Source organism: Podarcis gaigeae (assembly GCF_964106915.1).
Source record: "Podarcis gaigeae genome assembly, chromosome: 5".
NCBI lineage: Eukaryota > Metazoa > Chordata > Lepidosauria > Squamata > Lacertidae > Podarcis > Podarcis gaigeae.
This window is the reverse complement of record NC_139681.1, coordinates 60,047,540-60,075,311: the sequence shown is the minus strand read 5'-3', so window position 1 is coordinate 60,075,311 and position 27,772 is coordinate 60,047,540. Positions and strand designations below refer to the sequence as shown.

General features: G+C 44.1%; 1 protein-coding gene across 7 annotated transcripts; it reads right to left on the bottom strand.

The window, feature by feature from the left end:
* Window positions 1-128: 128 nt before the first annotated feature.
* Window positions 129-27,772, bottom strand: ALDH18A1 (aldehyde dehydrogenase 18 family member A1). Of its 7 annotated transcripts, none has more exons than XM_083741643.1 (18): window positions 27,646-27,772; window positions 17,461-17,565; window positions 14,287-14,510; window positions 12,886-13,035; window positions 12,695-12,799; window positions 12,084-12,260; window positions 11,705-11,795; window positions 11,036-11,160; window positions 10,437-10,581; window positions 9,957-10,030; window positions 8,802-8,901; window positions 7,941-8,161; window positions 6,579-6,716; window positions 5,702-5,897; window positions 5,096-5,217; window positions 4,021-4,207; window positions 2,344-2,439; window positions 129-1,061 (listed from the first exon to the last, which is right to left on the bottom strand). In XM_083741643.1, the coding sequence occupies exons 2-18, from the start codon at window positions 17,543-17,545 to the stop codon at window positions 880-882; spliced, it is 2,418 nt and encodes an 805-aa protein (XP_083597769.1). In that variant the 5' UTR covers window positions 17,546-17,565; window positions 27,646-27,772; the 3' UTR covers window positions 129-879. The 7 variants fall into 7 exon arrangements, with proteins under 7 accessions (XP_083597769.1, XP_083597772.1, XP_083597773.1 ...); XM_083741646.1 differs by having other exon boundaries at window positions 12,090-12,260; XM_083741647.1 differs by having other exon boundaries at window positions 12,084-12,242.

Genomic DNA, 27,772 nt, shown 5'->3' with positions numbered 1-27,772 from the left:
TAAGTCACATCATCAGTAGACAAAGGCAAGGCAAATGCAGCTACACCATGCAGGCCCTGTCAGCATTAAATACATCTGTAATAGGACACAACTCACACCATCATTTTGAACAGAGCAGTAGAATCCAGTCATATTGCAAGGGAGTTTTATTTGAAAAACCATAAAGTTTGAAAAATACGTTCAATTTCTCAGGGGAAATAAAAGCTTATATAAAATGAACAAAAATATTTGGTACAAATATTCATAAAAGGGTTGTGAAAAACAGTTACAGTTCTACCACTGTGATTCTCCCCACTCCATCAGTCAACTATTAAAGGAAATTAGCATGGAAAGCATTGCTTGGATTTTTTAAAAAAATTCATTATGCACCTGAAATATTTATTAAAGGTGATTGAACATTTTAAATAAGACATGAACTGTAAAGAACCGTCATAGCAACCTCTTTCAGATTTCATATCTCCAAAGGAAGGCAGAATGATCAAGCATTTCTTGCATTCTCGAAGCAAGAAAAGCATGGGGTGTGTGGAATCTCTCTCTCTCTTGTGAGTGGCCAAAAAGAAGAATTCAGATCAATAAATAGGTCCAATATCAACCCTAAAGATCCCCATCATTTGGAATGGAGTACCAGAGTCCTCTTTTCTGTGCTGCAAGCGCAAAGGAGGTGCTTTCAACGCTGACACCCAACATCTACGCATTGTAGTGTGAGGAGAAACAACTCGGGTGCAAAACAAGGTCCGCAAGTCACCGCTTGGGATTATCCAGAAGCTCAGCGTGCAAAAACACTCCACATTCCAGAAGGTGGAGGTTCCTCTCCTTTCCAAGACTCTGTTGTGAAACCGTAACAGTCTCCATAAAGATGCACTTGCCCCACCTGGGTGCTCAGTTGCTGTTCCTTTGTGGGATGGGGAGATTTTCATGAAGGTACTTCATACTTCCTTGCTCAGAGAAATCGGAAACGATGTGATTCTCCCCTCTTAGCAGCCACTTTGTGGTCAACAGCCCCTCAATTCCAACTGGCCCACGGGCATGGATGCGCGATGTACTGATGCCAACCTCAGCCCCTGTGTGCAGAGAATAGAACAACTGGGTTGAAGAGGGCAGGAAGGAAATTCTCCAGCCTAATGGCACAAGTCAAGTTGACCAGACCTCGTTCACCCATATTTCAAGATCCCCCCCAACTTTCTCTCATCCTTCTTGCACTGCATTTGAGCTCTGGAGCTGCCAATTTGCTCCTTCACCTTCATGAGGTTTAGACAACTAAGGATTTGCGGTTTCATCTTCTGGTGCAGCCCCACAATGAACGCTTGAAGGAAAGCAGCTAATTCCTCAGTGCCCACCGAGTAATTTATCTTAAAGGTTTTTTCTCGCAGAATTGCCACATTGTGCGGGACTTAATGCAGAGTTTGCTCACAGACCTGCGCTTTACCCATATGCAAATATATGTGTTGCCATAGATTACTCCAAGCGGCAGTCACTCTTTCGTCACTGACTGCCTCAGCTGAATCTCTCCTACAGTACATCTCTAATAATAATAATAATAATAATAATAATAATAATAATAATAATAAAATTATAACATGTCCATCTGACTGGGTTGCGCCAGCCACTTTAGGTAGTTTCCAACATAATATCTAAACATCAAGCATTATAAATTTTCTGATACAGGGCTGCCTTCAGATGTGTTCTAAAAGTCAGATCGTTATTTATCTCCTTGGCATCTGTTGGCAGGGCGTTCCACAGGGCAGGTGCCACCACTGAGAAGGCCCTTTACCTGGTTCCCTGTAAGTTCACTTCTTGCAGTGAGGGAACTGCCAGAAGGCCCTCGGAGCTGGACCTCAGTGTCTGGGCTGAACAATGGGGGTGGAGAAGCTCCTTAAGGTAAACTGGGCTGAGATCGTTTAGGGCTTTAAAGGTCAGCATCAACACTCTGAATTGTGCTCAGAAATGTCCTTTGAATTAGGCCAGTCTTCCCCAGAATTCTGGGTTCCCAGATGTTGTTGGACTACAACTCCCATCATGCCTGACCAAGGGTCATGCTGGCTGGGAATGATGGAGACTGTAGTCCAACAACATCTGGAGATCCAAGGTTGGAGAAGGCCATTCTCTACATCGTCATAAATGCTCTTGTTTATGGTAGCCTCTACCTCCAACTCTTCCTTTGGGATGGCCTGGATCTCTCTAATTCTAAAATACTCCAAAGCTTTAAAAAGAAGTTCCAAGTAAATCTCCTTAAATATTCTTAACTTTAAAGGTGACCATGTATCCTCCTTGAACACTCTCAACCTCACACAAAATGTGTAACTTGCTCACCAGTGGCACACGGCACCCATCGTGCTCCCTTACCTAGCCCAAAGCGATAGCCATCTGAGAAGCGGGTGCTGGCGTTCCAGAACACACAGGCACTGTCCAGGTGCTGGAGGAAGAACTCTGCTGTTTTCTCTGGGGGTGACAAAAGGATTTTTTTAAAACACAGCTGCTTTACAATAGAACTGTGCCAAACGTGGGCTGAAACAGAATGGTCACTTGTTTAGTCAAGGCCTTTTAGAATTATTATTTTATACCACTGCAGCCTTTTATTATATTTAAAATGCTTGTTGATGCTTTGTTGTTAACCAGTCTGTGTTGCAAAGGTGGGCAGGATAGAAGCTTGAGTATGAATAAATTTTATATTATGTGTCTTTGCAAGGGACACTTGCAACAAACGAAGCTGCTGTGTGGAATGCTCCTGCTCAAGGTTCCAGCCAGCCAGTCATGGCTTGTTGCAGGATATTCCATCCCATTTTCCCACTGCTTTTCTCATGTTCAGTCCTCATTGGAGCTTTTGCTCTCTTCCTCCTGGTTGGTCCTGTTTTGACTACTTAAGACGGGCACTCAGATTAGAGGCAGGACTGAGATTTGGATATGCTTTGCGGTTCAGACTGTGGGAAGTCGTAAAATCAAAATTACAATTTGGAAGGCAATTTGATTTTTTTTATCTTAGTTTTTTATTATTGGATTATGATTTGATATGTTAATTGGTTGTTTTTTATTGGAAAATTAAACGCTCTAACAAAAAAAGAGAGAGAGAGAAAGACGGGCACTCAGAAAATGAGCTTGCCATTCATTTATATTGTTCTTCTTCTCCGTAGAAAAGTAAATGTTAACAGCAGGGAGCTGAACACTCAACAAGAACAAGCAGTTTTAGAAACGAGGGAACAAGATACCAGCAAAATTTGCAATGTTACTTTTAGAGAGTGCTTTTTTCTTAAAAAACGTTTAGGGGTACTCTCATTTTGACTCAAGAAAACCACCCTTTTATAGTTCAAATCGGGGAAAATAAATACAGTATATGGACAAAAGTACAAAGATTCACAAAATGTTTAGGGGCATGTGTCCCCCCAGAAAAAAGCACTGCTTTTAGAACATGGAAGTTGTTGCAGTTTCTTGAATGTTGATGGAACCCGAACAGCAATTTGGACATAGCCAGTGGGATTTGTGACTCAGCCCGCCCCGCAGTCCCAAAATATCCACTGCTGGAGGCAGTATGCCTCTGAATACCAGATGGTGGGTATCACAAGTGGACAGAGTGCTATTACACTGATGTCCTGCTTGCAGGCTTTCCACAGGCATATGATTGGCTACTGTGAGAACAGGATGCTGGACTAGATGGGCCTTTGGACTGATACAGTGTGACTCCTTATGTTCTTAGTGTGTGCTCCTCTTGCACTGTTCTGGTAACTCCAGCCACACAACAGAAACCCAGGCCACAGCTCCTCCCCACACCTGCAGCAGTGCCTGGGAAGGACAATACAGGCAGGGGAAGAAGATGCGGCTTGGACTCCTCCAATGTGGTCCAGATCACCAGATGTTTGTTCCCAGAGCAGAAAAGGAAGAGACACACATTGTGGAGGGTGCCAGGCCCTAGAAAGGTAACTTCAGAAAAAAAGCCCCTCAGGGTTCCAACTGAGGCAACCCTGGAGTCCCCAAATGCAGAATCACAAGGAGTGTAAATGCACACAAGACGTTAGACTGGCCACCAACCGTTCTCTGTGATGATTACATCTGTGTGGGAGCTCCCATATTTGTGGATGTGTTCAATAGCATCCTGTGCGCTGTCCACCACTTCAATGCAGCACTCCAGGTCCCCATATTCCGTGCGGAGTGATTTCACCTCCGAGGGGCTGAATGTCAGGTAGGAGGCAAACTTGGGGCCAGCGTGAACCTTCACCTGATGGAAGAACAAAACGTTTTCACTCACATTCCTCCTCCAAGCTTCTATGCAAAGAGGGAAGCCAAACAATGCGCAGACGGGCCATTGCTCAGTGATAAGCACACACACTGTGGCCCACACGAAAGATCCCCAGCCCAATCCCTGATATTTCCAGGAAAAAGGCCTCTTGTCTGAAACTCCAGTGAGCTGTTAATATTCAGAGTACAGTCAATACAGAGCTAGACAATCAGCATAAGGGAGTTTCCTATGTCCCTTCCTTTGTACTTTTGAAGGAAATTATCTTCCACTGTCTAGCACTTTCCTCACAGTAACCTACTGCCACAGTCCCATCCTGTTTTACGGGCTTGGTGGCTGAATCTCATTCAATCCTGTTGTTCAAAGCTCTCAGGCTTCAAGTTAGTGGAGAAAGCACGTTCACAAGCCAACCCCAAGTCCTCCTTCAAGAATGCCCAACGCAGCAACTAACCTCTCACTATCTTTTAAGTTCTGCCCATCCCTACTACAGAAGAACAACAAGCAGAAGATTCCAATCTCCAAGAAGCTTGGACTAAGATAACTTCAACAGGAACCTGCTTTCCATATATGCTTGTCTTCTATGGCTCTTCAGCCTAGGCAGAGGTGCAGCACAGATGCCTTCCAGGACCTTGGCACCAAGATGCATAATTAGAAACGTGGCTCCAAGTGCAATGTATGCTCAGGACAAGCCACACACTACTATAAAGACAAGGCTACTCCAAAAATCAATCTATCATTCTGCAACTGGAGCAGGCGGACACTCCTCAAGGTTTGCATCTGCAGCATCCATTCTTAGCTGGCATCTCACTGAGCAGAAACTCGTGGCAGCCACTCTCTCACGTTCAGCCTGTTCCAGCCGTCTTTACTTACCTGTTCCACTCGCAACATGTCAATGATCTGGTCAAAGACGGGAGTTCTCAGCAAGTCCCGGTGTATTAAGAGAGTCTCGAGCGCATTGCAGGCTGCAGGATATTCACACTTCGAGTCTCTCACTGGATGAAGGACAAATTGTTGATTACAAAGGTGCTGCACAGATATTGGGCATGCAGGATCTATACTGGGTTTTTTTTTGTTTTTTACTAGAATCCACCAACCGTAGCCAATTGCTTAGGGAGTGGAGCTAGTCACCTATTGCACCCCATGAACTGGGATTGCCTGTGGACAAAGGTACAAATATACATCCAAGTTACTAAAGATCAGGGATTCTAACAGCCTAGTTTAGGAAGCAAAATTCTTTTCTTGCTACTTATACTAAAAGAATTAGGAGTCAGAAACTGCCATTACCCTACTGAAAAGTATCCTCTGATCTACCGATCTACCAGTAGATCCCAATCTGACTTCCATCCCTCCCCCTGCTGTAGAGCATCTGAAATAAATAGGTTAAGGAGGAGCATGTTGACCATCCATGCCCTCTCATGCCGATCACTTAGCTCAACCCTTTCAAGAAGAAGAAAAATCTCTGTCCTCTCATCTCACCTATTCTGGTGACCTTCTCCACACTGGCCTCCAAGTCCACATACACGTGACAAATTCCTTCACTGTGGCCCATCACTGGGATTCCTCTAGCAGATTTCTGGATATCCCGAACCAACTGAGACGAGCCACGGGGGATGATCAAATCTATCAGCTTGTCTAAACGGCAAAGGTCTTCCACCTCCTCCCTGGTATTCACCTGTAAAGACCACGCCAGGAGTTATAGAGGTTGCCCATGGAAGAATAATCACAGTATGGGACAAAACAGAGAATACATACCCAACAGTAGGGAAACTGCCCAGCTATTTGGGCACAATTGATTTTATGTGTGTGTGTGTGTGTGTGTGTGTGTGTGTGTGTGTATACAACAGAAAATAAGTAGCTTGTCAAAGCACCTGGACAGAAGGTAACAAGTCCCAAAGCAGCACAGTAACATTCATGGGGCGATCGCCTGGAAATAGCTCTGAATGGATCACAATTCCAAATTACAGACATTTCCAGGATCCCTGCCCAGTCCCAAAGAACTGCCTGCCATGTGTGAGCTCAAAAAATAAAAGATTTGTTTTAGGTACTCAACACAAAGAATCACCAACCAACCTGAAGCAAGATTTAAGCAGCCTAACACATTTCAATTAAAAATGCATCTTCCTCTTTTCATAAAAGGGGGGGGGGGATACTTTAATGAAATTCTTTCTGCCAGGGTTCTCTTTCAGGCACCATTAACTGTTATTTCTTTTTAACTCAGAATATGTGGAACTTTAATTTTTTTCATTCAGTAATATATCAGGTTCTGACTCCCCTTTGACGCTGCCCTCCCATCCTGTGTTTTGTCACCACGGTGCTGCCCCCCCCCCCCCGCTTTCTGCTCATAGGCACTTACCAGCTGCACTGCGTCCTTCACCCCATGGATGGAAAGGGCTTCTTGAGTCAGATGGTGAAGGATTTGGTTGCTGTGCGATGCCTCTTTCCCTCCTTTCAGCAGTAAGCCATTTCCACTGGCAATGGCCAAAGCAGATACCTGCCAGAAAGAAGGGAGTGCGAGGAAGACAAGCATGAAAGAACACATAGCAGCACCTAACAATTATAATGTATGGTGAGAGTGCTGTGAACCATTTCTGATTTAACAATAATAAATGTAAAAAGATAAAGGTAAAGGTACCCCTGCCCGTACGGGCCAGTCGTGTCAGACTCTAGGGTTGTGCGCTCATCTCGCTCAAGAAGCTGGGAGCCGGCGCCATCCGAAGACACATCCGGGTCACGTGGCCAGCGTGATGAAGCTGCAACTGGCGAGCCAGCACCAGTGCCGCACACGGAAACGCCGTTTACCTTCCCGCTATAAAGCGGTACCTATTTATCTACTTGCACTTAGGGGTACTTTCAAACTGCTAGGTGGGCAGGAGCTGGGACCGAACGACGGGAGCTCACCCCCCCGTGGGGATTCGAACCGCCGACCTTACGATCAGCAAGTCCTAGGCACTGAGGTTTTACCCACAGCGCCACCCGCGTTATAACAATAAATGTACAGTGCCATATTTCATAGGCAGCCAATGTTGTGTCCTACGCTGCTCAACTACAATAACCATCAGGCCCAGTCAGCATAGCCAATGCTCAGGGATGATGGGAGTTGCAGTCCAACAACACCTAGAGGACAATACAGTGGCTACTCTTACTTATACCTCTTATTTTGAATCTTCATTCCCCTTGTCCCTTTCTTCCTCTCCTCACCGCCATTCCCTCACTTTTTGACAATATAAAACACTGAATGGGTTATGGTCCCATCAAGCTCAGATCTGTCACTTTGCTGTATTTCAATAGTAATGCTTCCAAGGTTGCAATGCTGCGTGTTTTTCTGCTAAAGCTTTGTTTTTGGAAGGTCGTAATTAATGGTGGGTATGCAATATATCTATCTGGCTGGGAAGCAGAGGAGTTGCTATGACTATGTCCCTTTGGAACTGCTGATCAAACTTCAAGGAAAGATGCATAGCTCCAGAGGCTACTCAGGCTGCGCAACTTTTTAAAAGGACCCAATGGAGGACACTATACAAAATAAAGGACAAACTATCAAGCCGGCTACAACACATTCACATCCAAACCACAACACACAAACCTCAATTGGCAACACTTTCAGTACTAATTATTTCCCTCCCCGGGGGAGCAAGGTGGGGAAAATCCACAATCAGAGACCTTCACAGCTCATAGCAAGTTATATTTGCTTTCTTGCTCAGGTGACTTCTTCACACACCTGGGGGAGACAATCGGGCCGGGATTCAAAAATCACTAATAAGACCCCAATAGGCACAGTCACTTGCTCCAACTCCAAATCCTTCGCTACACGTGTTCTTCGAAGGACACGGCCAACACTATCTTGTGACGATGCTGCAATCTGTCGCAGCCCAATGGCCAAACTATTCAGCTTGGAGGTTGACAGGCTGAGTCTCTTCAACAAAGGAAGGGCCAGTCTTCCTGAAATAGAAGCAGAAGCCAGCAAGTCAGACTTCATTTAATGAATGATTAGAATGAAGCAACAGAAATGAAGACTTCAGTCTGAACACTGAGTCAGCAGATGGAAGTAAAAACTTAATTTGAAAAAAAATCAATACAAAGGTGACAATGTTCAGTACAATCAAAGAACTTATCACATTATCCTTTCCTGCAATCTGTGTTTCGGCTGGTCTAATGAAACACATGAATGGCTTTATGTAGAAAAAAAGATCCCTGGGTTTGCATCCATGGAGAAGTCATAGGCTTTTATGGAATAGGAAAAGCCTTTGTGACCTTGTTGCAAGACCTTCACCTGGTTTCTTTAGACAACTGTGAAACTAGGCTGTCTAAAGATTTTGGCTAGAAAGATTTCCTTTCTGTTTTGAAGCTGTTTTGAAGCTACCCTTGGGTAGCATGAACAACAGAGGTGCTCAGGTGAAACAAAAACAAAGTCTCAATGTTAAAGGAACATTTGGCCAAAGGCTTTCTAAGATTTCTTCATCTTATCTTTGTAGTCTGTTGAAGTAATAAATGGCAGCCTCAGACATCTCCAGCATCACCCGCTTGGCCTGATGAGAAATTGTTCTCACCACATACCCAACATGGACTCCACCTGCCTTACCTTTATGCTCAGCTTCTTCCAAATCTTTTTTGTTGGCCTGAAGAATCTCTTCTCGCTGGTCTGTCAGAAGGTCAGCAAGATGATAGATGATCTCTGCTCTCTGTAGTAAAATAGACAGGGAACCACCATCAGGCATTTGATTGTGACCAGCTCTCTGGTCGCCATATTGACATAGGAGATGTTGTTAGCTCCTTCAAACCCACAGCCCAATCTCTCACTGAGTTGCGAGGCTCTTTAGTTTATCTCCAAGACTGCTCATCTATTCTTCAGTCAAGCTGCTGGATAGGTATCCTTGCCAGTTCAGTTTGCAACTCAATTTATTCCCCCTGGAGCACCTGCTCTACAAAAATCAACCTCCTCTCCCTTCTCCCCACATCCTAACCATGGTAGAAGGTGCCACATGCTCCAAGTGGACTGATCTTCAGGTTTCAAAGCCTAGATCCTGCTGCTTGAGCTATGACGTAGATCAGCCTTCCTGATGTTTTGGACTATAACTCCCATAATCCCTGACCATTGGGCCATGCTAGCTGGGACTGATGGAGTTGGGAGTCCAAAATATCTGCAACTTGGGGGAAGATTAATCTAGGCTATGAAGATCCCACGGAACATGCTTCATGAATAAGGCATGCACAACTCTCAGCCTGTACTACTCTTGTGGTCCCTTCCACTTCTATGATTCTAAGCCAAACAAGATTCCAAGAGCCACATTATCATGACCCACTAGGAGCTTGACAATCACAGTTTTGAAGTCCAAGGCAGGCAAAAAAGCAGGAATTTTATTGAGCTACTGACGGCCAGAGGGATGAATTTAGCTCAGCAGGTCTTAAAAAATAGCAGGCCTGTTCTGTATTATATAGTATATGTACTCTTTGACACAGATGTTTCATGACTGTGTCAAATTGCATGCTTGCAGAAGTGAAACTCAATGTACTTGATCAGTCTTAATAATAGTAAATAAGCTTGATTTTGAAAACAACTAGTGCAGATTTCCAAAGTATCCTTTCCACCTATTATATGGGAAAACTTGAACCTTCCACATTTGTGCAAGCTGTTCATCTCAGTCGGGGGCTACTGCCTTTTGTTCATTTACTACAAATGCCCTGTAGGTGCTCTCAAGGCTGTAATATACATTATGTGACTGACTGGGCTGGTTACCTGTTCAGGCTGAAGTGCTGCCAAACTCCTGCCTCCTGTTCGAGCCATTTCAGCCTGCTGTTCCACGGTTGGGCCTTTAAAAAATAAAAAAAGCAGAGGGTGGTTACATACTAACTCTCATCACGCTAATTCTGGCCACCACATACTCGATACAGAATATTTAGAAGAGTTTATTTTTGCTTCTCCCACTCTTGAATCAAAACATGGCTGAACACGCCACCCCACAAGTCCAGAGAAAAGGGTGCGCATTGGAGAAGCAACATTTACACCCTAAATGTTTAGCAGGACAACCCCTAAAGTGGCCTTAAATACCCTTCTGTCTCATACAATAAAAGCATAAATAGTTTCATCCTCACAGTTCTTTTGTGGTTTTTATTCTACAGCTGAAGTAACCAGCTGCCTCCAGCCTTCCCAAAATTCTGCACCATGAGTGTCATTCTTTGTTCCCCACAAATTATGGACCTGACCATGCTAACCTACCTGCAGGCTTCACCTCTGAAAAAAACGTGCCCACTTTCTTCCCTTCCACAATGTCTGTGATGACATGGCCAGAGATCTTGGGATGAGTTCCATTGGCAATCACTACCGAGGTACCTCCCTGGAGAGCCCACAGGGCAGCTTTCACCTGCAAATGAAGAATATTTTTAAATGCATGTTTTCAAACAAAAGAGCATTGTTGTTTACTGTAATTTCAGGTAGGAGTGTAAAAACTCTTCTGAGGATCAACACTTTTTCAAGACATAAAAAACAGAGGTAACTTTCCCCATTAGCCAGGAATGGGGAATCTGTGATCTTCCAGATGTTATTGGACTCTAACCCCCAACAGCATCACTAATGGTCATGGATGATGGGAGTTGTAGTCTGGAGGGCCACAGGTTTCTCATTACTGCCATAAGCAGCTCGTAGTTTATCTCACAGGCATGGCATAGGATGCAACAGAAAAGTGTTTTTATAAAATAATTCTAGAAAATTAACATGTTATAAAGGCTAAGCGGGGTCTTAAAATATTGCAAAGTGCCCTCCTATTTCCCCCAGTAAATGGACACAAACACAGCAGAACGGTGAGGAGCTTGACCAACCTTGGCTTCCATGCCTCCCATTCCCACCCGAGATTTGGTTCCAAAAGTCACAGACTGCTGATCTCCAGGATAAAATATGTCAATGAGCTTTGCATCATCTGAGCCTGGGGGGCTATCAAAGAGTCCTGAAATGGAACGGTGGAAATGAGCTACATACCTTTAATATCATTATGGTTGAAAAACAATGCACATACATTTGTAAAATAAATCTTTGACCTCTACCATTCAGACAAGAAAAGAAAAAAGACTGAGGTAACTGGATCCTCTGAACCATAGGGACTGCATTGCTAGTATCGAGTCATCCACTTGGACCGTAAGCTATCACACTAAGGGATAGCCAGGGTCAGAATTTAGAAGCAAAAGGCAGAATATGATACCTCAGGTCAAGTGATATGGGAAGAGGTGAATCCATTTCTAAGCTCTAAGAAATTGTCAGCAGTCCCAAGACACATAATGTATACTCTGCTCCTCTGTTTCTAACCAGCATGAATAAAGCAATGACTAATCCCTTCTCCTTTAAAAGCATGCACTGTGAATATTGCAGTGTTCTGGCTGACTACAATGAGCCTCACAGTCAATTCCCTAAATTTCCTCTTCCTGAACCGCAGCACTGAAAAGGATCACAAAGCTGCATTGGCCATTTAGCCAGAAACAGAACAACTCTCGTACCCTCAACATCTGAAAGAACAATCAGCAGGTCGGTCTTCATTTCCACAGCCAGACGGGCTGCTAAGCTGTCGTTGTCCTTCACACTAATTACCTGGAACACACATTGTAAAAGTCAGCAATACTAGCCAGGCGAGAGCCCAAGCAATTCATAGAAAAGCAAAGCAACAGGAGATGGTTAGGAGTCGTACTACCAGCCTCGAGTCGACAGCTAGCCTCGCAAGCAACACCAAATAGCCAGATCTACTACATCTACAAGCAGCAAGTCACCTTGGAGAATCCAGAGCGTTATGACGTTAGCGTGCACTACAGCCCGGAGTCAGCGTGTTAGCGGGTCCACGAGCGAGCGAGCAACCACCACCCACTGCAATGCGCTACCCACGTTTACCCCCTGAAGATCACTGTTTGGCTCTGGGGGAGGAACCACAGCATCGTTGGTGTTGATTATGGGGACAATGTTCATCCGCAACAGTTCGTGCAGCGTCCCGTTTAAATTCCGACGCTTCTGTTCGTCGTGGAAATCCAAGTTGGTGACTAAAATCTGGAAGGAAGAAAAGAACTGCTCTGACAAAAATTATCCACTATCAGTTTCGGAATGAAGAGGGCCGCCAAGCATGCAAGTTACAAACGAACTAGCTAAATTCTTACAACAAAGGAAATGGAAGTTCTGTTAAGTCAAAGCAAACAAAGCGAGGGGTCGATGTACAAACCACTTCAGATGTAAAAGTTTGGCTAGCCTGTTGTGAAATCTGAAATGCAATTATCATGGCCTTATTGGGGGGAGGAAAGGGGGAGTATTAAGTTGGGCAAAGCAAAGGAAGGGATGGAGGGGTAAGGTGTTGGCATGTACTGAACTGGGGGGCCCTAGCGTTGGAATAGGCTTCCTGGCAAATAGCATGAAAGAGAGTCTTCTTCCAGGAGTCAAGAGAGAACTTGCATGGTGCCCAAGGCAGCTGATACACTCTGAGGAGGAGTGTGTACAAAGTTCCCTACCTGGGCTGCACAGATGCTGTACTGTGTGAACATGGCCTCATAGAGAGCCATCAGCCCGCTCTGACCGGCAGCTGCACAGGCTCGAGCCTCCAGCACGGGAATTGCCTGCAAAGATTAGAGAACAAGTCAGCCAGGAACAGTGGTTTCTGCACCACCACCGAAGAACCCAGGTCGCTCTCCCACTTGCTTACCATGTCCTTGAGCTGGTTCTGCCCTGAGTGGAGAGCCTGCCTCACACTCTGAGAGAGCAAAATCTCGTGACGCAGCCGCTGCTTCCCAAAGGCCACAGCCCCGCTGGTGACGATCATCATCTCCCGGCCCTGGTTTTGCAACATGGATACCTGCAGGCCCGAGAGAAACAACTCTTAGTCGAATTTAAAGCCATCTTACCTTGCTTCCAATTTTTAGACGCTGTTGCGATCATTCTGTAGGAAAACATTTATCCAAAGCAGTAAGAATGTAAGCTTTCTTGGGTTTATATAATGTTGCCTAGCACACAGGGTAACTGGGAGGGGAAAGGCCAACTCAGAGACAATCCCTACTCTTTGGAATATGTTGGGGAAATAAATATAACCACGCCTTCTCCCTATAACACCCTAGGTTTATTATCAGTTTCATGAATATGGCACTCCTGCCTCAACATGACTGCAGCAACACCTCGGTGGGAGATGTTTTGGGAGATGCATTAGTACTCTGTTACATCTTTAAAATGAGGATTATTTATTCTCATGTTACTTCCACACTTTGGGGGTTGCCATCATTGCAAGATAACATAGGCAGATCCTGAAATACCGTTAGTCTTGGTGGGAGTCTCAAAAGCATTGCCTTTTAATGTTAATATTTTAATATTAAGCATGTGTTTTAATATTAAACCATATTTCTGCCCCTCCGCACTCTACTGCTCATTACATTTAAGCCCTGCCTTCAACTGTTATCTGTGTATTCAAATATTCCTCTAATCCAGTGGTTCCCAATTAGCTAAGTAATGCAGATCCCCTCTTTTTCAAAAGGCAAGCCTTGGACATCCTTACTTTTGGAAATAATAATAATAATTTTATTATTTATACCCCACCCATCTGGCTAGGTTTCTCCAGCCACTCTGGGTGGTTGTTTTTATTATGTGAATGGTGCCACCATACCCTCCAACATGCCCCAGCGCAAAACATGTATTCTGGGCCACACTCCTGTGTGAGTCATGTGACCTGTGTGAGTCATGTGACCATGTGAGGGCATGGCGCCCAAAAGCAGGATGTTCTGGTCAGTTGTTGGGTATGTGCTACGGACCCCCTTAGTGGGGGGGGGGTTACCACTGCCCTAATAATCCAATCTTCTTCAGCTGATCTCAGGGTGGCATACAATGCAAGCAAATACCCAAATTAAAACAATAAAAACAGCAGGAAATGGCAATCTTTGAAACACAGCGTGGGCTGCACATTTCTAGCAACAACCAGGATTAACTTAAAGCTAATGGCCTACCAGTGCCTGGGTATTACAGCATAAAGTGGAGACAACTTTAACCACTGAGGTGCCTGGCAGGGTTTGGTAAGGAGAACAAGCAGCCAAATACCCACAGTGCCTCCCGGCCTGCTTACCTGCTCAACAATGGATGCCAGTCGCCCCAGGGCTAAGCCACATTCGTCTCCTCGAGTCACAACAGCGCTCCCCAGCTTCACCACAATCCTCTTGGCATGCTTCAGCTCGCTGCGGTGAGCAAAGGACTTGCCATGGGTTCGGCTGAGGGGCACCGTGATGAACGGGATGTTACTCCAGCCCCGAGCAGACTCATTCCTCAACACCAGGTTAGGAGCCAGTAGACCTGTGGTTAAAACACACAGCAAAGGCATTAGAGGCAAGTACATTGAACCAAAATCCCACCCCCCTTTTCCAGGTCCCAGGTCTGGAGAGAATGGGGGAGTCTGAACATATCACCTGCCTCTACCTAGTGTCCAGATTTTAAATGAGTGAGAAAAAAACATTAGCCCAAGGAACACCTTTGCAGAGCAAAATAAGTATTCCAAGTACCACGTGACCAACTGACCAGAATATTCTGAAGTCATACTCTTGTCTCTTGGTCTCCTGGCAGTTATGTTGATACTTTTAAATACCACGACCCACAGGAGACCCAACAAAAATCAAAGGGAGTGGGTCACCTTGTCATATCTCTGCCAACTGTGGCATCAGTCAGTGTTAAAGGCAAATATAATTTCCTCTACTCCGCATAACCTAAAGCTTGCATCTTGCATGCCTTATTATTATTATTATTATTATTATTATTATTATTATTATTATCCTGCCTTTTTGCCCTGACAGAACTCAAAGAAATTGGAGTTCTTGTTGAAAATATACTGAAAAGGATATACCAAGAGCTCTGGCCAAAAGTTTCAATATAAGGAATAATTCCTACTCGAGAGTTGAAAAGAAAAACGTGTATATTCTGCTAAGAATAACAGTTTTAAACTGATAGTAAATTTAAACACAACGTGTAAGTGTGACAGTTTTAAGATAATAGTAAATTTAAATACAACGTTTAAGTGCAGAAATAATGTATTTTCAAATATGCAGTGATATAGTATAAAGGTACATAAAATACCAGTACACAACAATTGTTTTATACAAGTCTCAATGGCAGTCAAAAAGAGTCTATATTATATAAAATCAGAATAAAGAATAAAGAATCAAATAGGGCCAAAAAGAAGTATCCGGAGTGTGAATCAGATGTGCGACTCAGTAGTGGTGACCAGGACAGGGCCCTGTTTCGGAGTAAACACCTTCTTCAGCTTGGTTTTTTGAGGACTATAAATCTGTTGGAAGTCTATATCATTCAATTCTTTTATGTTTCTTTTTCAACATGCGTCTTAGATAATTGAATCCAAATTTTCTTGCGTTTCTCTGTGCGTTTTCTCTGTGCATTTTCCGGATACTTCTTTTTGGCCCTATTTGATTCTTTATTCTTTATTCTGATTTTATATAATATAGACTCTTTTTGACTGCCATTGAGACTTGTATAAAACAATTGTTGTGTACTGGTATTTTATGTACCTTTATACTATATCACTGCATATTTGAAACTACATTATTTCTGCACTTAAACGTATTTAAATTTACTATTATCTTAAAACTGTCGCACTTACACGTTGTGTTTAAATTTACTATCAGTTTAAAACTGTTATTCTTAGCAGAATATACACGTTTTTCTTTTCAACTCTCGAGTAGGAATTATTCCTTATATTGAAACTTTTGGCCAGAGCTCTTGGTATATCCTGACAGAACTCAAGGCAGCTTAGATACAATGATACACTTGGATACACTAAAAACATAGGAAAAAACACCATTAAAACACAATTTAACATTTATAGAATCAAAACTAGCTACATATATTTTTGGCAGTGGTATGCTTGTTTTGTTTTTTGTTTTTTACCAGTTTATTAAAACAAAACCTTCACACTCCCTGTTGTTTATAATTGCCAGCTAACAAGCATGGTCTACATCACCACCTAGAGGTAAGGCCCTCGTTTCCCCCTTACATACATTCTTCATTTAGCTCCCCATTTGTGTTTATGCAACATGATACTGACAGACAAATAAGGAAATAGAACTACTGACTTTATGGAAGCCATGTCCTTTTCCTTTAGGCTGAACGTCAGCCAAGACAGCTAAAGGCTTGAAGAAACTATATTTCTGCAGCAATGCTTCAACAAGCCAGTAGGGGGCAGAGTAACACAATACATTTCCAAAGCCATGCTGCTCACATTTTAGCAGTACAGTAGTACGAATCAGGACACCTAGGTCTGGAATTTTCATTGCTGAGAAATTCCCAGTTCTGCAGTATTAACAGAAAGTCCTCTACCCACAGTTGCCTCCTCCTTTTTTCTCATAACAATATCTATAATCATTACATCACATTCACATTTCAGTTTCCCCCTTCCCTGTTGACCTCCCTCAACTTCCATCCCTGGTTTATTACGTCTCACGTTGCATTCTGCTGTTTATATATACTTTATATTGTCATACTGTTAAATTTCTTGCTTTATTGTAAATAAAATTGTAAATGTTTATTTAAAATGTGCCAGTGAGTCTATGGGGTTATTTTTGTTTCTGCAAATATAATGTAAAAGGTTCCCATTCTTTTTCAAAGTCACTATTGTCCTTTTCACACAATTTGTCTGTTAACTTTGCCAGCTCTGCATAGTTCATAAACTTTTCTTGCAATTGTTCCTTTTATGGTATTTCTCCAGTCTTCCAGTTCTGTGCTCTCAGAAGGTAAAGGTAAAGGGACTCCTGACCATTAGGTCCAGTCGTGGACGACTCTGGGGTTGCGGCGCTCATCTCGCTTTATTGGCCGAGGGAGCTGGTGTACAGCTTCTGGGTCATGTGGCCAGCATGACTAAGCCGCTTCTGGCAAACCAGAGCAGCGCACGGAAACGCCGTTTACCTTCCCGCCGGAATGGTACCTATTTATCTACTTGCTTTCTACGTGCTTTCGAACTGCTAGGTTGGCCGGAGCAGGGACCGGAGCTCACCCCATCGCAGGGATTCGAACTGCCGACCTTCTGATCGGTAAGCCCTAGGCTCTGCAGTTTAGACCACAGTGCCACCAGCATCCTATACGCTGCTGCTGTAGCGTATATAAACAATGTCCATTTTCTTTCGGCAGCTGTCCTAAAATTCCTATCAAAAAAGCTTCTGGTTTCTTTAACTAATGTCATTATAACATTTTTTTCAGTTCATTGTATATCAGCCCACAGTTGCCCCCCTCTGATACATACAAGGGTGAGAGCCCGCCACGTCAGTCTGCCGCCAGAATTGTCCTGAAGAACGCAAGGAAGGCAGAAGAGCAGCTCGGCACAGCATCTTGATGGAATCAACAGCGTCTGCAAGAGAACAAGGAAGCCTACATGATTCTCCATTATTCCTGTGTCCCAGGTAGTCTCCCCATGGCAAGTTGCAAGACAGCCCTGCAGCAAAGTTTAATATGTGAGAAGTGGCTCATCACTGCCACCCAGAATTTCCCTCCAGTGTTTCAGTGGAAGATTTGGGAGAAAGGTGAAAAATCTATTATGCACTGTTTTTCTTTTACAGAATGATGTGGAATGCTTTTTAAAAATAATGTTGCAGCCAATTATGCTATTACAAAAACTCATAGAGTTAAGATTCAATGGTAGTATTGTTACTTGCAGTATTAAACAAGCAACATTCTTCAGATCTTTACACTGGGAGTGCATTTTCCAAGTGGTAGAATACAAAGCATCTTCTCCACGTATCGGGTTCAGACTAGGAGTCTGCTAAGCATATTGCTCCTTTAAGAAACAACAATGTACAATCCAGCCCCTGATTCTTCACTTGACTCAAATTCCTCCTAAATCAAGTTTAAAGATACACAAATGCAACCAAGGACCACCAGACTAACATGAGAGGGCAGCAAGAATTTGCTTCTTTTCGCTCTTGCACACCTTTCTGAAGGTCATGAAGCTCAGTGCAAAAGAAGCTATGGATTAGGCAGATGCTCGTTAGAGAAATAAACTTGAAATGCAATCAGTTTAAGAATGGAGGTTAAACAAAAAACAACAACAGAAATATGGGTACAGGATAGCCAATTTTCTTTACAATTACTGTGAAGCTTGCTTCTGAGTGCACATGTATATGTAGCCGGCTCCTAATTAAATGTACACAAGATAGCAACCTTATGATATATGACTATCCAAATTTATTGCTGGTCTTTATTTTAGGTATTTTCTAAGCCCTTTCTCTTAAAAATATTATTTGTTCCCACTTCTGCAGTATAATACCAAGGCTAAGACCAGATAATAAATCTTTATTATAAAGCAGATAGTTTCACATGTTCAATTTACTTTTAATTTCTCGCAAAAACTAAGGTATACCTAGGTTAGCGTGGAACAACTTGCAGCTCCAACACTGGATACATTTGTAACTATTGTTTGAATAAAACCAAGACCTTTAAAACTCGCAAATGTAGCACCAACTGTACAATTTCAGGTGTTCAGTTACACACTATATATTTCATGTTCTTGAAATAGTTAAGTAAGTTCAAATTTGGTAAGAAAGTATTACAGTACAGTATTACAGTCCCCCCCCCAATTGCATACATGTATACATGTACATACACACCAGGAAAAGTGATAAAACTTTGGCTCCCCTCCCAGTACCACTACCAAGGACTTCCAGCATTCAGCCAGAGAACCTGCCTGTCTAACAGGGACTACACAATCTGCCATAGATAGACACCTGGTACTGTGGGTTCAATTTCAAACCTGCTTCAGGCAGGAATTCAATCCTTCCTGAAACTGTTGCTGCTCCATTTGCACTGGAAGAAGGGAAGATGAAAACGGCAATTCCAAAGACCCCATCCCATTCTCATTTTGACAAGAGCAATAGCAAAAAGAGGATTTCCATGTTTCTCACCCAAGCATTTCAGATAAAGAAAGTCTGGAAGCTCTTGCAGAAAAGCACTCTGATAGACGAGCTAAGACAAGGGATAGCATCACACGATGACTCAGTGATGCTACAAGCCCCAGTTTTTGCCTTCAGCTCCCTGGCACTGGATTAGAGAAAGGAGACATATGCAGCCTGGATCTAAGTACTGTCTTTCTGAAAGCATCGATTCCAGGTGCAGAAAAGTCCCAATGTCAAATAAGGGCCTGTCCCTGCTCTTCAAGAAGAAAAGCTGGGGGCAGGGATGTGGGAGGGAGGGGGAAGGGAAACCGCAGATAGAAGGAACTGCAGAAGTGTCCAGAGTCGAGAGAGTTAATTCCTGAAAATCCAGCTGAAGCCAATTACGACTCCCTGGCAGCCGCCAATCCCTGAGCTGCTGCCTGGATGAGCCACATCAGCTCCAACAGAAAGACGGGAGAGCCCTGTAAGGAGCTGATGCAACCTGACTCCCAGCAGTCAAGGCATCACCTCCTCACACCCTGTCAGCTCAGCGGCTGATGAAAAAGTTCCACGTTGCAGCACAAAATCCAAGTTGAAGGCTGAAATGTCAACAAGTGTTCTAGATCTCCAGTGCAGACCAGATCTGACAGCCAGTAATCAGGCTCTCTGTGCCTCTTCAAAACACACACACACACACACACACACACACACACACACACACACACACATTCACAGGTGTCTTCTCTCTAAGCACTTTCAACTCTGCTAAAGATGTGAAAATTGCATGCATGTTTGAAATGTGAACTACCTCTTTGCAAATATGGAAACCAGACCCTGCTTCCATGCATTTTAAAGGGGGGGGAACATGCAGCAAAAATTTCATACCCAATATCTTACGATAAGTGTCCCAAAGCAGATTTGGTCATACCACATGCAAGGAAGGGTGACCTGGATGGAGATATTCCTTGCGCTGGTAATTATCCAGGAAGGCGAGGGAACCCACTCCAGGAAAGTGCTGCCATAGGGACTCCAGCAACCCAGACTGAGGACTGTCCCGTATCTTGTTAAAGCAACACCTTATGCACACCTACTCAAAAGCTAAGCCCCGTTGTGTTCAATGGAAGTTACTCCTAAGTATGTCTATATAGCTCGACAGCCTTAAGAAGCATATTATCTTTATGTCAGCCTTGACCTCAGATGTAAAACTCACCATCTCACCATCTCACCTATGGCAGCCATGCAAAAGTGGGGTTGACACACACCTTAAGGTTTACAGTGGTGCCTCGCAAGACGAAATTAATCCATTCCGTGAGGCTCTTCGTATAGCGGTTTTTTTGTCTTGCGAAGCAAGCCCATTGACAGCTTAGCGGAGTAGCGCTATTAGCGGTTTAGCGGCTTTTAGCAGATCAGCTGATAAGCGGCTTAGCGGCTTAGGAAAAGGGGGGAAAAGGGGGGGGAACCCGCAGGAACTCGCAAGACATTTCGTCTTGCGAAGCAAGCCCATAGGGAAATTCGTTTTGCGAAGCGCCTCCAAAACGGAAAACCCTTTCGTCTAGCGGGTTTTCCGTCTTGCGAGGCGTTCGTCTTGTGGGGCACCACTGTATATGGATGCACTGCCCAATGTCCGCCATCATTCCCCTTCAAAGATGTCTTCCATCTCTTTCATCCCCTAGAGCTCAGGGAAAGAGATGGTGCCTGGCATACGCTTCAGCTTTAATTTCCAATTCAAAATTGCTCATTGATCACACAATCCCAAATTATAGTGCCGCCCAGGTGTCCTTTCTCCAAGAGTTCCAGAGCAACCACGTGCCTCGCTTTTCCACCACATAGCAGCACCATCAAATTTAAAGGACAACTTCTGTATTGCTCTTGCCCAAGAGATGGGATACGGCCTGTGTGCTTCTGCTGGCTACTGAAGTAGTGAGAAGCCTAACAATTTGGCTCTTACTAGCAACAGAAACTCAACTAGTTGTCATCATGGGCAAAAGCATGTCAGATCTCAGCAATTCACAGAGATGTGGGAGAATGAACTGCACCTCTGGACTCTTCTATGGGTTATGCTCTCTACAGATTCTTATCCTTGTCTCTTCCCAGTTATGTTCATGAACTGTAAAGAAAACCACTCAGAACGTAAGAGTTTCAAAATACTCTGTTTTGAGACATATGGTTTCACATGATTGCTGAAACTTTCTGTCAAGGACTGCGGTCGCCGAGCAGAACCAGGAAGAAGAAGAGGGCAGCCAGCCAAAAAAGCAGCAAATGGTTGCTAGGGGAATGCAGCATGCATAGAAACAAGGCTGAGGTCAGGAGCTCATTGATGACCCCTCAACACACCACTTTTTCCGTGTGTTCTGCAATGTACAAATTGCTGATTTTGCTGTCAGATTTACCAGAATCAGCCAGCTAATGCATGTGATAGCAGTTCAGTCCATGTAGTTAACAAGCAGGAATAACAGGATAAGAAAAGACTGAATTATGGGATAGCACTGGGCCTCCAGTAAGGCCCAAATGAGGAAGAAGGGAAGGGGCAAAAGTACCAGTTCCTTAGCTAGAGTTTAAGGAGTGCTCTGTGCAGGAACAGAACCTGCATGTCGGACTGCAGAGGGAGTATGAAGAAGAGGGGCTGCAAATGGGGAGTGTGCATGCTTGGATGGGAATCTAGGGGCAGCCTTGCCCAGTCTGGTGCTTTCCAGATATTTTGGAGAACTCCCATCAGGCCTAGTTAGAATGGCCATGTTGGCTGGGGTTCATGGGAATTGTATTTCAACACATCTGGAGGGCACCAGACTGAGGAAGGCTTGTCTGGGGTACAGGTAAAGGTAAAGTGACCCCTGGCCACTAGGTCCAGTCATGGCCGACTCTGAGGTTGCGGTGCTCATCTCACTTTATTGGCCGAGGGAGCTGGCGTTTGTCCACAGACAGCTTCCGGGTCATGTGGCCAGCATAACTAAGCCACTTCTGGCAAACCAGAGCAGCGCACGGAAATGCCGTTTACCTTCCCGTCAGAGTGGTACCTATTTATCTACTTGCACTTTGACGTGCTTTCAAACTGCTAGGTTGGCAGGAGCAGGGACCGAGAAACGGGAGCTCACCCCGTCGCAGGGATTCGAACTGCCAACCTTCTGATCAGCAAGTCCTAGGCTCTGTGGTTTAACCCACAGTGCCACCTATGAAATAGCTTTTTCTTCTTCTTTTAGTCACAAGTTATCTTGTACTGACAATTCCCCCCTGCCCCCGTATTAAAGCCTCCTTAGGAAATTACCTACAAGGGGTCAGTTCAATATTTAACTGTGGACCGAAGACCATTTTCTGATGACTCCTCAGTACATAGCTACATGTAAATCTGATTCCTTAGAGGTGAATTCCCAAGGAAACTTCGCAAGAGGAGCATGACCAGAAAAGGTTGCCATGTGATGACTCCCCCCGCCCCCGAAGCAACTTGTGTAGGTTTAACCTAACAGCTGGACTCTGTTGGAGGAATATGGGGGAATAGTTTGTTCATCCTTTTTCCGTCCAGTCCATCCTTTAATTCTTCTACTCTTTGTCAGCGTATGCACTTTCTCTGCCAGCTATTAATATGCAGAAGTTTGAAGAAAAGAAAAAACTTTTGCACACTTTGCACAAATAGGAGGCTTAACCATCACAGGCTGTAGCAATAACAAGGTTGCCTTTAAAAAGAGAAAGAACTAGGTATCAGAGAATTACCATATTTTTTGCTCTATAAGACTCATTTTTCCCCTCCTAAAAAGTAAAGGGGAAATGTGTGTGCATCTTATGGAGCGAATGCAGGCTGTGCAGCTATCCCAGAAGCCAGAACAGCAAGAGGGATTGATGCTTTCACTGCACAGCGATCCCTCTTGCTGTTCTGGCTTCTGAGATTCAGAATATTTTTTTTCTTGTTTTCCTCCTCCAAAAACTAGGTGCGTTTTGTGGTCTGGTGCGTCTTATAGAGCGAAAAATATGGTATATTTCATTCAGGATCTGAAGCAAATCATGTGACCTTAGAAAGCTCAGTAAAATAATATGCATATACCACTAGCATTAGTTGGAGACAGGATTCTGCACTGCATTCTCTATTAGCACGAACCAGTAAACCTTGTTTCAATATAGAACGTCCCTGTTTTTATTTCCAACCACTCAGCAGCAAGTCAGCAGAAGTGAGCCTTAAATTAGGGGTGGGGAATCTTTTAAGTCAAAGGCCCCAATCCCCCAGGGGTAAGTGTTTGGCTAAAGCCAAAAGCAGGTATGGCCATATCCAAACATGGGTGGAGCCAAAGCCAGAAGTAGTTTTAGATCACCAATATACCTTCCTGCAAGATGGAAGTTATTCTAGGGAAGTGTAAAATTAAAAAACTCTCCTGGTGCTACAAGGGCAGAAGATGGCAACTCGCAATCTAATGGTATGGCAAGCTAAGGACAAATTTCAATGGCATAAATTTGTCTCTGAGTATAATATTCTGGACAAATGTTGTTCTTAGAAGGTAACCTTTGCTAATAGTTTCGCGAACCTTCGCTAACCTTTCTATGGTTACCTTTGATCCCTCAAGTAATGCCACATGTCTTTGTGTACCCGCTTGCACCCCAGAGAGGTCACTTCAGTGCTTGCCAACACAGCAAAAACAACATAGGAGGCAGAAGTTACAAGTTCCTGGTCTCTGCAGCCACAACAGGCACTGTGATTCTCCAGCAGTCTGACTTCACCCCTGGAGGCGCACTCCATTGTCTCTAGAGGCAGACGGATGCCAACACCAGTAACTCCAAGTGCAGCTATGTCTGCAAGCTTTAGAAGCAACTTCGTGTGAAGTCACAAAGCACAACCCAAGAACAGGACAGGAAACACACTTGTGTCTTGCTTCAGTCCCAAAGTCCTACAACACTTGCTACTTTATGCAGGGCAATATAGTTGTAACAATGAACTATCTTTACAGGAGCAAGCCTCAGACTTTTCTGCTTCCACACACTCCTCTCCTCCCCTGGCATGGCCACAAGGAGAAGCTCTTGCTTCCATTTTTACTAATGGCAATCTCCACCCTTCGAGTTCCAGTCCTCATGACTACAACTCGCTGCCTTCAAAAAAACAGTAATTTCATGGTGGATGAACTATAGCTTTCAGAACATATTGTTTATTAAACCAAACCAACAACATATGACAAGTGAATGTTCATAGGCTAAAAAGAACATTCATTAGAATGCTTGTTAACTCCAGCCGTAGGTTTTCTGCTGAAATACTTACAAAATACAGAATTGTATCCACCTCAGTTTACTACTTTATTTTCAAGCTATACTGTGTGAAAAAAGCACATGGAGGTATTCAAGTATATGCATCCATTAGCTAAAAGTGCTTAATATAAATAAGAAGGAGAGAAATATCATGTCAAGACTTACCCGTTCAGTTCTGGTTAGACTTAACCGTAATTTCACTCTTAAGTCCTGAAAGCTTCCCTTGGGAAAACTTGTTTAGAGCATAACAAGTTACTGCAAATCCAGCTTGTCTAGTCTGGCAATCTGCAGTGGCCCAACCAAGCTCAACATTTCAGAGGAAAACTACTGCTCCCCCCTCACCCCACTAATTATATAGAGATCCAATCAAGCAGTTCTAAACAAGGGGAAAATTCCGGTTCAAAGGCTAGAACTAACAAAGGCACCAAAATAAGATTTAATCTCTGCCGTTGGAAAAATTGGCTGTTTAGAAGATGCTAGAAAGACCTGGAAAAGAAAAAAGTTCCTTCTGCTGCAATTATTAATAATTGCATAGCAAGAGAAACAAAGAGGTTTTGAGACAGTTAAATTCCCCTCTTCCAAAAGTTCACACACTTAATTTTACTGTTTTTTTTTACTGTTTTGCTTCTGTGTATTTAGCACACTAAACAAAATGAAACGCTAAGATCCTGACCAAAATTGGACGTGCATATTTTATTTATTTTTTCCTGTTTAAGCTAGCCAGATATTATTAGTTTAATTTAAACTGGTTTCCTAGGATCTAACACTGCTTTTCATGCTGAAGAACTCCTATTTTTAGAAGTTCCCAAGCAACCATAATCTTAAATTGAGGAGCCTGCCAACTGAACATAAGAACTTAAGAGCCTTGCTGGATCATGCCAAAGGCCCATCTAGTTCTAGCATGAATGCAGTTATTTCAGTGGCCAACCAGACACCTCCGGGAAGCCCAAAAGCAGAACCTGAGCACAACTGCACTCTCCCCATCTGCAGTTCCCAGCAACTTCATGCTTCTTAATCAATTGTGCATGAAAACTTATATTACAGTACATACAGCCTTGCATTTAACAGCTTGCCTGGTACAAGTGCATAAGCAGCCTGGCATGTGTGTGTGTGTGTGGGGGGGGAATTGCTCCATTTCTCCTCTGCTAGCCATAGAGGAAGGAAAGTCTAGTAAGTGGGCTAGCAGAGGAGGTATAGAGTGATCCATCCCTTTTGGCAGCAGCCAGTTGAGAGGGGGATCTTGTCTGAACACCCAGGACCTCCAGCCACACTGCCCAGGCTTGTGCCCCATAAAGGTCACTTTGGTGTTGCTAATGCAGCAAAAAACCTTTTCTTACTAGCCTGAGAGGAGGGAGTGCAGCCAGCATGGAAATGCAGGCTACTTTTTCTTGCAAACTAGTCATTTTTGTAGGCTTACTTACAAGACTCACAGATCTGTTCCTATTCAAGGTACCACAAAACTCACTTTTGCTGTAACAGACTATGCAGCTGCATCTCTAGAAATGATCTCCACATCTGTATCTACTCAGTTTCACAGTTTCCAGTGAGCCTTTGTTCCTATATCCTATAATAAAAGTGGCCCAAGTTGGAAAAGAGAACCTCAGGAAAGGATTTGAGGTTTTGTTTTGATAAAAGGCCTATATTCCTTCCCATACAAGGTGGTGTTTACAAGAATCTTTCTACATATAGCAAGTTTTGACAGCGAGACTTTAAGCTTACATTACCTCCTTAAGAGTGTCCACCCTGAACTCCCAACTTCTAGGCAGAATCAATTCCAGCTGATGTCCCAAATTCAATGCCTTGATTCATGCAATCTGCAAACACATAGCTTTTCCTCTCCAGCACCCAGCAGGGGGGAAAAACCCAGAGGGGAAAAAACCACATCTTTTTTTCTCCTACCCATTGTTAAATAATGACCTCTTGCCCCTCTAATCCAAAAGGCAACATGATCTATAAAGATAGAGACAGAGGAGTTGAGAGTAGCACAGAGGAAAGGGTTACAGAGACAGATCTGTGTATATAAGCTTTAGAGAGATTTTAGTAACCAGCAGCAGAGCAGGGTTTGTGCAACTCATCAAAGTCAAAAGAACAGAGAAAGAATACATAATTTTAAAAGCAATCTTGCCCAGAGATTGGCTGGTTGACAGTTCAGTTGTTTAAAAAAATGGAAATGGAAGAAAGAAAGAAAGAAAGAAAGAAAGAAAGAAAGAAAGAAAAGAAAGAAGTTCAAGCAACATCACAACTCCAAAGAAAAGTGGGAGAAAGCTCACCCTATAAAATACCCCTCTATAAGGTTAGAACTCAGCCTCATCCAAAGGTAGGATGCAGGTGTACCAACTGCACCCGCATTTATAAACACAAGAAGAGGGCATCAGGGTTAACACAAGTATTTATGGCAAGCCTGATTGATAAACATTTTGCATCCAGAATGAGACTTTGCCCTTCACTTTATAGTAATTTTGAAGTCTGCCCTCTCACAAGGAACTTATCTCAACTTTCCAAAAACGCAGAATAGCCTTTATCATGCGGGAAAGAGGCATAAAAGCAGGGGTTCCGATGGGATGCAAACTGCTCTCGCAGAAGCTGTGTTGCGCCTGCCTTTTCTTTCTTTTAATCTTAAAAAGCATTATTCTGCACACACTTTTCTTAAAACACTGGAAGGCAGACGGCACTGCTAGACGCTTGGTGGCCTTGATCGTAAAATCAATCAGCTCCCGCCTAGATATATGACAACAGATGATTCTAGGACTGTGTGTGACACTTCACACAAGGTGGGCGCAGCACCCAGGATGCTGGGCATGATGCAAGAGGCTCCGTATATGTCATCACTCTCAACAAATGACCCAAGACAGCAGCAGCCGATGCCCCGGACTCTTAGAAAGGCTCTGCTGTATATTCAGCCCTCTTACGTCATACACAGAAGACAATATCCTGTATTTAAGTGCCCTGCTTTCATGTCCACAACCACAAGCAAGGGCTCAGCACCCCCGCCCCTAACCTGCCAATGGAAGCGTGGGGGGGGGGGGCACAAATATATCTCTTTCCCACTTGGATCGCCCAGGGGGTTAAAAATGTGGGAGTGGGAATGGGGACCCTGCCCTCCCTCCAGGATGGATGGCAACCGGGTGCGTCAGATCCCAGCCGGGTCCATGATCAGAGCCCGACTCGCTCTCAGTGGAGGATGGGGAGACCGGGGAGATCCTGAATCCCTCCTTTGGGGCGCAGGGTCTCCATCCCCAGTTCCGCCCCCTACGAGCTCTCGCAATGGGAAGAGAGAGAAGGGATCGCCGGCCCGCTCCCCCCCCCCCAGGCTGCGCCCCCCAGCCTCCGGCATCACTTACAAACTCTCCGGACGAGGAGCGGAGCGGAGCGCACCCCGGACTCCCCCCAACACCAATCCGGCCGGCAGGAGCGATGTCAGCAGAGGCACTTCCGGCCAGGGACTCCGCCCCCTCCTTCCCCACTGTT